A 10,729-nucleotide genomic window follows, 5' to 3' on the forward strand; every position below is an offset into this window, starting at 1 on the left:
ACCACGCTGAGAGGGAGGTCAGCTGTGCCGCAGACTGGCTCACACCTGGCTCGCGGCACAGGCTCTGTGTTGAAAAGATTCCCTCTCAGCGACACTGTACGGAAACCCAAACTTAGGGCCCTCACCCGACTCAAAAGGCAGCGCAGACCTAGAGTTCTCCCCCACCTTTTGTAAGACAGTGATGCGGGCAAGCTGAATACAACAAGTAGGCACGCAATTTTACCTTTTAACTACAATCTCAATCACTAACACGAAGCACCGTGTATGTGTACAAAACATATGTAACTGTGTGTATACAAAACTATGTAAATACTAAACACATACACAAACACACGTCGCTAGTTCTGGCCACTGAAAGGTCTAGAAATAATGGCAGATGGGATTTATATTTTGGTTTTTAAATCTCTGCCCCAACTAAAAGATACAGGCCTCCTTGCATAAATGTAGATTCCAGGTCTGGGGAAAGGCAAGTTCAAGGGAAAATGGAACATCGCCTATGCCACAAAGCTAGAGAGAACTCAAAATGGACGGGGATGCAGCAAAAGGACACAGAAGCCAGCTTAAAGGGACCCCATTGGCAAATGGGACAATTTGCACACAAAAAAGAATAACGATGGACAGTGAGGGAAGATGGTGGAGCAGAAGGACGTGCGCTCACTCCCTCCTGCGAGGACACCAGAATCACAATTAACTGCTGAACAATGATCGACAGGAAGGCACTGGAACTCACCAAAAAGACACCCCACATCCAAAGACAAAGGAGAAGCCACTATGAGATGGTAGGAGGGGTGCAATCACAGTAAAATCAAATCCCATAACTGCTGGGTGGGTGACTCACAAACTGCAGAACACTTATACCACAGAAGTCCACCCACTGGAGTGAAGATTCTGAGCCCCACGTCAAGCTTCCAAACCTGGGGGGCCAGCAACGGAAGGAGGAATTCCTAGAGAATCAGACTTTGAAGGCTAGCGGGATCTGATTACAGGACCCTGACAGGGCTGGGGGAAACAGGGACTCCACTCTTGGAGGGCACACACAAAGTAGTGTGCACATCGGGACCCAGGGGAAGGAGCAGTGACCCCAGGGGAGACTGAACCAGACCTACCTGCTAGTGTTGGAGGGTTTCCTGCAGAGGTGGGGGATGGCTGTGGCTCACCAGGGGGACAAGGACACTGGCAGTAGAAGTTCTGGGAAGTGCTCCTTGGGGTGAGCCCTCCCAGAGTCCGCCATTAGCCCCACCGAACAGCCTGGGTAGGCTTCCAGTGTTGGGTCGCCTGAGGCCAAACAACCAACAGGAGGGAACCCAGCCCAACCCATCAGCAAACAAGCGGATTAAAGTTTTACTGAGCTCTGCCCACCTGAGCAACAGCCAGCTCTACCCACCACCAGTCCCTCGCATCAGGAAACTGGCACAAGCCTCTTAGATAGCCTCATCCACCAGAGGGCAGACAGCAGAAGCAAGAAGAATTATAATCCTGCAGCCTGTGGAACAAAAACCACATTCACAGAAAGACAGACAAGATGAAAAGGCAGAGGGCTATGTCCCAGATGAAGGAACAAGATAAAACCCCAGAAAAACAACTAAATGAAGTGGAGATAGGCAAACTTCCAGAAAAAGAATTCAGAATAATGGTAGTGAAGATGATCCAGGACCTCGGAAAAAGAATGGAGACAAAGATCGAGAAGATACAAGAAATGTTTTAAAAAGACCTAGAAGAATTAAAGAACATAGAAACAGAGATGAATAATACAACAACTGAAATGAAAACTACACTAGAAGGAATCAACAGCAGAATAACTGAGGCAGAAGAACGGATAAGTGACCTGGAAGACAGAATGGTGGAATTCACTGCTGCGGAACAGAATAAAGAAAAAGGAATGAAAAGAAATGAAGACAGCCTAAGAGACCTCTGGGACAACACTAAATGCAACAACATTCGCATTATAGGGGTCCCAGAAGGAGAAGAGAGAGAGAAAGGACCCGAGAAAATATTTGAAGAGATTATAGTCGAAAACTTCCCAAACATGGGAAAGGAAATAGCCACCGAAGTCCAGGAAGCACACAGGGTCCCATACAGGATAAACCCAAGGAGAAATATGCCGAGACACATGGTAATCAAATTGGTAAAAATTAAAGACAAAAAAAATTGATTGAAAGCAGCAAGGGAAAAACGACAAATAACATACAAGGAAACCCATAAGATTAACAGCTGATTTCTCAGCAGAAACTCTACAAGCCAGAAGGGAGCGGCATGATATACTTAAAGTGATGAAAGGGAAGAACCTACAACCAAGATTACTCTACCCACAAGGATCTCATTCAGATTTGACAGAGAAATCAAAATCTTTACAGACAAGCAAAAGCTAAGAGAATTCAGCACCACCAAACCAGCTCTACAACAAATGCTAAAGGAACTTCTCTAAGTGGGAAACACAGGAGAAGAAAAGGACCTACAAAAACAAACCCAAAACAATTAAGAAAATGGTAATAAGAACATACATATCGATAATTACCTTAAACGTGAACGGATTAAATGCTCCAACCAAAAGACACAGGCTCGCTGAATAGATACAAAAACAAGACCCATATATATGCTGTCTACAAGAGACCCACTTCAGACCTAGGGACGCATACAGACTGAAAGTGAGGGAATGGAAAAAGATATTCCATGCAAATAGAAATCAAAAGAAAGCTGGAGTAGCAATACTCATATCAGATAAAATAGACTTTAAAATAAAGAATGTTACAAGAGACAAGGAAGATCACTACATAATGATCAAGGGATCAATCCAAGAAGAAGATATAACAATTATAAATACATATGCACCTAACACAGGAGCACCTCAATACATAAGGCAACTGCTAACAGCTATAAAAGAGGAAATCGACAGTCACACAATAGTGGGGGAATTTAACACCTCACTTACACCAATGGACAGATCATCCAAACAGAAAATTAGTAAGTAAACACAAGCTTTAAACGACACAATAGACCAGATAGACTTTTTTTTTTTTGGCGGTACATGGGCCTCTCACTGTTGCGGCCTCTCCCGTTGCGGAGCACAGGCTCCGGACGTGCAGGCTCAGCGGCCATGGCTCACGGGCCCAGGTGCTCTGCGGCATGTGGGATCTTCCCGGACCGGGGCACAAACCCGTGTCCCCTGCATCGGCAGGCGGACTCTCAACCACTGCGCCACCAGGGAAGCCTGACCAGATAGATTTAATTGATATTTATAGGACATTCCATCCAAAAACAGCAGATTACACTTTTTTCTCAAGTGCTCATGGAATATTCTCCAGGATAGATCACATCTTAGGTCACAAATCAAGCCTCAGTAAATTTAAGAAAACTGAAATCATATCAAGCATCTTTTCTGACCACAATGCTATGAGATTAGAAATCAATTCCAGGGGAAAAAACGTAAAAAACACAAACACATGGAGCCTAAACAATACGTTACTAAATAACCAAGAGATCACTGAAGAAATCAAAGAGGAAATTAAAAAATACCAAGAGACAAATGGCAATGAAAACATGACAATCCAAAACCTACAGGATGCAGCAAAAGCAGTTCTAAGAGGGAAGTTTATAGCTATACAAGCCTACCTCAAGAAACAAGAAAAATCTCCAATAAACAATCTAACCTCACACCTAAAGGAACTAGAGAAAGAAGAACAAACAAAACCCAAAGTTAGCAGAAGGAAAGAAATCAGAAAAATCAGAGCAGAAATAAATGAAATAGAAATAAAGAAAACAATAGCAAAGATCAATAAAACTAAAAGCTGGTTCTTTGAGAAGATAAAACAAAATCGATAAACCATTAGCCAGACTCATCAAGAAAAAGAGGGAGAGAACTCAAATCAATAAAATTATAAATGAAAAAGGAGAAGTTACAACAGACACCACAGAAATACAAAGCATCCTAAGACACTACTACAAGCAACCCTATGCCAATAAAATGGACAACCTGGAAGAAATGGACAAATCCTTAGAGAGGTATAACCTTCCAAGACTGAACCAGGAAGAAATAGAAAATATGAACAGACCAATCACAAGTGATGAAATTGAAACTGTGATTAAAAATCTTCCAACAAACAAAAGTTCAGGACCAGATGGCTTCACGGGTGAATTCTATCAAACATTTAGAGAAGAGCTAACACCCATCCTTCTCAAACTCTTCCAAAAAACTGCAGAGGAAGGAACACTCCCAAACTCAATCTATGAGGCCGTCACCGTCACCCTGATACCAAAAACAGACAAACATGTCACAGAGAAAAAAAAACTACAGGCCAATATCACTGATGAACATAGATGCAAAAATCCTCAACAAAATACTAGCAAACAGAATCCAACAACACATTAAAAGGATCATACACCATGATCAAATGGGATTTATCCCAGGGCAGCAAGGATTCTTCAATATACACAAATCAATCAATGTGGTAAACCATATTAACAAATTGAAAAGTAAAAACCAAATGATCATCTCAATAGATGCAGAAAAAGCTTTTGACAAAATTCTACACCCATTTATGATAAAAACTCTCCAGAAAGTGGGCATAGAGGGAACTTACCTCAACATAATAAAGGCCATATATGACAAACCCACAACAAACATCATTCTCAATGGTGAAAAACTGAAAGCATTTCCTCTAAGATCAGGAACAAGACAAGGATGTCCACTCTCACCACTAGTATTCAACATAGTTTTGGAAGTCCTCGCCACAGCAATCAGAGAAGAAAAGGAAATAAAAGGAATCCAAATTGGAAAAGAAGAAGTAAAACTGTCACTGTTTGCAGATGACATGATGCTATACATAGAGAATCTTAAAGATGCCACCAGAAAACTACTAGAGCTAATCAATGAATTTGGTAAAGTTACAGGATACAAAATTAACGCACAGAAATCTCTTGCATTCCTATACACTAGTGATGAAAAATCTGAAAGAGAAATTAAGGAAACACTCCCATTTACCACTGCAACAAAAAGAATAAAATACCTAGGAATAAACCTACCTAGGGAGAGGACAAAAGACCTGTATGCACAAAACTATACGACACTAATGAAAGAAATTAAAGGTGATACCAACAGATGGAGAGATATACCATGTTCTTGGATTGGAAGAATCAATACTGTGAAAATGACTATACTACCCAAAGCAATCTACAGATTCAGTGTAATCCCTATCAAATTACCAATGGCATTTTTTTTTTACAGAACTAGAACAAAAAATCTTAAAATTTGTATGGAGACACAAAAGACCCCAAAGAGCCAAAGCAGTTTTCAGGGAAAAAAACGGAGTTGAAGGAATCAGACTCCCTGATTCCAGACTATACTACAAAGCTACAGTAATCAAGACAATATGGTACTGGCACAAAAACAGAAACACAGATCAATGGAACAAGACAGAAAGCCCAGAGGTAAACCCAGGCACCTATGGTCAACTAATCTATGACAAAGAGGCAAGAATATACAATGGAGAAAAGAGAGTCTCTTCAATAAGCGGTGCTGGGAAAACTGGACAGCTACATGTAAAAGAATGAAATTAGAATACTCCCTAACACCATACACACAAATAAACTCAAAATGGGTTAGAGACCTAAATGTAAGACCGGACACTATAAAACTCTTAGAGGAAAACATAGGAAGAACACTCTGACATAAATCACAGCACGATCTTTTTTGATCCACCTCCTAGAGTAATGGAAATAAAAACAAAAATTAACAAATGGGACCTAATGAAACTTAAAAGCTTTTGCTCAGCAAAGGAAACCACACACAAGACGAAAAGACAACCCTCAGAATGGGAGAAAATATTTGCAAAAGAATCAATGGACAAAGGATTAATCTCCAAAATATATAAACAGGTCATGCAGCTCAATATTAAAAAAACAAACAACCCAATCCAAAAATGGGCAGAAGACCTAAATAGACATTTCTCCAAAGAAGATATACAGATGGCCAAGAAGCACATGAAAAGCTGCTCAACATCACTAATTATTAGAGAAATGCAAATCAAAACTACAATGAGGTATCACCTCACACCAGTTAGAATGGGCATCATCAGAAAATCTACAAACAACAAATGCTGGAGAGGGTGTGGAGAAAAGGGAACCCTCTTGCACTGTTGGTGGGAATGTAAATTGATATAGCCACTACGGAGAACAGTATGGAGGTTCCTTAAAAAAGTAAAAATAGAATTACCACATGACCCAGCAATCGCACTACGGGGCATATACCCAGAGAAAACCTTAATTCAAAAAGACACATGCACCCCAGTGTTCATTACAGCTCTATTTACAATAGCCAGGACATGGAAACAACCTAAATGCCCATCGACAGATGAATGGATAAAGAAGAAGTGGTACATATATACAAAGGAATATTACTCAGCCATAAAAAGGAACGAAACTGGGTCATTTGCAGAGATGTGGATGGATCTAAGACTGTCATACAGAGTGAAGTCAGAAAGAGAAAAACAAATATCGTATATTAACAAATACATGTGGAACGTAGAAAAATGGTACAGATGAACCGGTTTGCAGGGCAGAAATTGAGACACAGATGTAGAGAACAAACGTATGGACACCAAGGGGGGAAAGCGGCGGGGAGTGGGGCTGGTGGTGTGATGAACTGGGCAATTAGGATTGACATGTATACACTGATGTTTATAACATGGATGACTAATAAGAACCTGCTATATAAAATAATTTATTTATTAAAGAAAAGAATAATGATGGCAAATGATTAAACACTGAATAAAAAGCTAATCCATGAGTCTACAGTAACATTAAAATGGGGTAGCGGGGGAGTAGGGAAGTATTTCTTTAATAGATGTAATCTGTTAGTCAGATTGATAGGATTAGAAAAACACCCTTTGGTGACCACCAACGTCATCACGGATTCAGCAAGGATCATCAGTGGTGCCCGAATCCCTACGTAAGAGTCTTAACGGAGAACAGGATTCCCGCAGGGTGCCCAACAGCTTCTTTACTCCAAGGACCCTAAGGGCAGAGACCGGCAGACACTGTCTTCACCAGGTCAGCACTCTCGGGAGCCCCATCACAGGCCTAACTGCATTCCCATTCCATCAGGTCGCCTATGTGCTTGTCTTGCCAAGACATTTACTCTGAATCTAGTGAGGAGAAAACCACGAGACCCATCCAGAAAACCACGAGACCCATCCAGAGCATGGTACAAGACAGCTGGAGCACACAGCCTGCTGATGTGTCCCGGCGAGGAAGGGTAAAAAAGGTGGGGGGATAACTCTAGAAAAAAGGGGACAGAACTAAACGTGATACGTGATCCTTGGCCAGCCCTGGATTTGAGTGTGGGGTACGGAGGTAAAAGAAAAGCTGAGAAAACCAGGAAAATATGAATATGACTGTACATTAGCTAGTAGTATTGGACTGACATTAAATTTCTTGGTTGTGGTAATGGCATTGTGGTTATGAGACTTTATCCCTAGTTTTCAGGAAATTTATACTAAACTGTTTTAGGAAGAAAAAGCCAGAATATCCACAACTTGCTTTCAAACAGTTCAGAGGGAAAAACAAGTATAGATAAATACTTGAAAATGGAGGAAAGGGCCTTCCCTGGAGGCGCAATGGTTGAGAATCCACCTGACAATGCAGGGGACATGGGTTTGAGCCCTGGTCCAGGAAGATCCTATATGCCATGGAACAACTAAGCCCGTGCACCACAACTACTGAGCCTGCGCTCTAGAGACCGTGCTCCGCAACAAGAGAAGCCACCGCAATGAGAAGCCTGCGCACTGCAACGAAGAGCAGCCCCCGCTCTCCGCAACTAGAGAAAGCCCGTGCGCAGCAACGAAGACCCGACGCAGCCAAAAATAAATAAATAAATGTATTTAAAAAAAAAAAGAAAAAGAAAATGGAGGAAAAGTAATATATCTATGAATTTATGATCATATCAAAATAATATGATATCTGGGATGTGCTTCAGAATAATCAAGGGAAGAGAAGTAAAGGCACAGGTGAAAAAAGCCTGAGCGCCTGGTAATCAGCGCTAACAGCGAGAGACGGCAGGTAGAGGTGCACTGTGCTATTCACTTGATTTCCGAGGTTTGAGTAGGAGCCTCCCTGCTCTGCACGCAAACTCTCCAATGGTTCACTTTCCCATGTGCAGTGAACTGACCTGTATTACTTGCATTTTTAGCAGCTTCCAAGGAATCTGAAGGAACCCCATCTGAAAAACTAAAACAATATATTTAAAAAGTATTACTCTAAAAAAAGTTTCACAAATAGCACAATGGCGTTTTTATTTAACATATTAACTTCAGATTTGAGCAGAAGACAACTACAGACACACACATGTGTTACCTATGAAATACTTTCCTCACCGTTATAAAAAAAAAAGCCACCTTGCCAAGCTGTTAGGACACAGTGCCCACAGTGGCTCTGTGGGACAGCCACACAAAGTCTCTAAAAACACAGAAGTTTTTAGTATCAATATATGACACACTTTTCACATCTAAAGCAAGTTCTTTATGGGCTCAAAAACACAGAGGGAAAAAAAAGAGCCATCAGCTGGAGCACCCAATGATGTTTACAGAAATAAGGCTTGCCTCTTGCCCACCAACTAAAATTTAAACTCCAATAAACAAAGTCCATTTTGGCTTACCTGTTATCTGCCATCTGAATGTTTTTATCTCCTACAAATTAAAAAAGAATTAACATTACTAAATATTCACAGACAAAAAATTTTCAAATGTACTCTTTTCACAGCGATTTTCAGTGGGGGATGAGGACCTCGTAAGGAGGGGCAGGAGGGACTGTTCTGGGGTGATGGAAATGTCAAGACCTTGAATGGGGTACTGGTTACTTGCATATCCACACTTGTGAAAACTCATCAAATTAAAAACTTATACGCCTTTCAGTGCAAGCACAATTTACTCATAAAAAATTTCTCTTGTTGGCACTAAAATGACCAGACTTCAGAATAAAGACAATTCATCCATTTTAACTTGCCTTATGTCTATAATAAGTTTCAGAAACAGGAAACATTTATTTATGCTAGACCGATTATTTTAGAGCAATTCAAAGAATTTACTGGTGCTCACACTGTCTTTCAAACCTTAGCTCAGGATGATCTTCAAATTTTGTTGATTCTGTATGTTCTACTGCTTGTACACTGAAGATGCAGCACTTGTGTAAAAACATCACGTAATGCACTCAATTATGATCCCACTTTTACGAGAGACATACAAAAAAAAGAGTATCTCCAGATTAGGTGACTTTCTACCTATAAATATTAAAGGTGGGTTCTAAGACATTTATGACTTAAATAGAACTTGATATTAGTACAATTCCAAAGCCCTATCTAAATGCAGAGCTAAAAACAGTCAGGTTTGGTGATCACATTTCCTGAGTCCTAGATGTAGTAAATCCACTTCAGATGCCCCTCTGAAGGGTGGTTTCAAGCTGACCACTGGTCGATGACTCATTCTTAGGTATCCGAGCAAAGCCCAAACCCCTTAATCAGTGCTTCAGGGTCAAAGAGAACAATAATGCTTCACAGTTAGGAAATATAGCTCCAACTGGAATTTATGAACTACGATTGTTTTAAGTGCATCTTTCTTAGGTAATTCTGTTTCAAAATAAAACATTGCCATTACTTTAAAAATTCGAAATACTACATAAATGTTACATTATCTTTTTCAAAAAGCTAAATGATTTAAGGAAACAAATGAAAATCAGGAGAGGAAAAACCCTCCACCGGTCCCCATCACCTTCTGCTGAGTCCAAAGTCACTCCACACAGAAACCCGAATTCCTACACCTCCCAGCTTAGGTCCTCCGCAATCTGCTACATGCATACAGCCACATCCGAGCTATTCCCAAGCTTTTTTTTTTTTTTTTTTTTTTAAAATAAATAAATTTATTTATTTTTGGCCGCGTTGGTTCTTCGTTGCTGCGTGTGGGTTTTCTCTAGTTGCGGTGAGCGGGGACTACTCTTGGTTGCGGTGCGTGGCCTTCTCATTGCGGTTGCTTCTCTTCTTGCGGAGCACAGGCTCTAGGCATGCGGGCGTCAGTACTTGTGGCACGCGGGCTCAGTAGTTGTGGCTCGCGGGCTCCAGAGCGCAGGCTCAGAGGTTGTGGCGCACAGGCTTAGCTGCTCCGCGGCACGTGGGATCTTCCTGGACCAGGGCTTGAACCCATCTCCCTTGCATTGGCAGGGGGATTCTTAACCACTGCACCACCAGGGAAGTCCGATTCCCAAGCTTATATTCTGCTTTTTCATATATTACAAATGCAAAACATGAGACAGGCAGGTCTTCAAGATAACATCTGATGACATTTTAAGAGCTAAGACACTTTACCTTTTACCAGTTGTTAAATACTGAAGATTTCCCCCCTGATATACTTCTGATAACATCTACACGAACACATCTTAGTTTACATGGCTTCCCATCCCAAGTAATTCTTTATATGGCAATAGTAGGATTGTGACTGTAGGATTTCTGGGTCAAAGAATAGGAATGGATACTGACACCTACTGCCAAACTGGTTACACACGGAAACCAACTACAATTTGGCTATGTAATTAAAGTCTCCATTGTCTAACAAATATGTCCACCAGCACCTTCTGTGTAGACCACACACACCAACTGCTCTCTCTTGCAGCAGCTGTCACTGCCAGCTTAACGGACAAAGCCCTGCTTTCCCCACCCAGTCAAGCCACACACCTAATTCCAACACCTTCT

General features: G+C 41.2%; 1 protein-coding gene across 1 annotated transcript in view; it reads right to left on the minus strand.

Moving 5' to 3' along the window:
- The window catches only part of NAP1L4 (nucleosome assembly protein 1 like 4), a 43,372-nt gene extending 34,711 nt beyond the window's left edge, over nt 1-8,661 (minus strand). Inside the window, exons 1-2 of the mRNA XM_007465960.1 lie at nt 8,648-8,661; nt 8,162-8,220 (exon numbers count right to left, since the gene is read on the minus strand). Coding sequence (XP_007466022.1) covers nt 8,162-8,220; nt 8,648-8,661 — 73 coding nt within the window. The remainder of the gene's footprint in view (nt 1-8,161; nt 8,221-8,647) is intronic.
- Nucleotides 8,662-10,729: the final 2,068 nt, after the last annotated feature.

This window comes from Lipotes vexillifer, unplaced genomic scaffold (genome assembly GCF_000442215.2).
Source record: "Lipotes vexillifer unplaced genomic scaffold, Lipotes_vexillifer_v1.1 scaffold1094, whole genome shotgun sequence".
Taxonomy (NCBI): domain Eukaryota; kingdom Metazoa; phylum Chordata; class Mammalia; order Artiodactyla; family Lipotidae; genus Lipotes; species Lipotes vexillifer.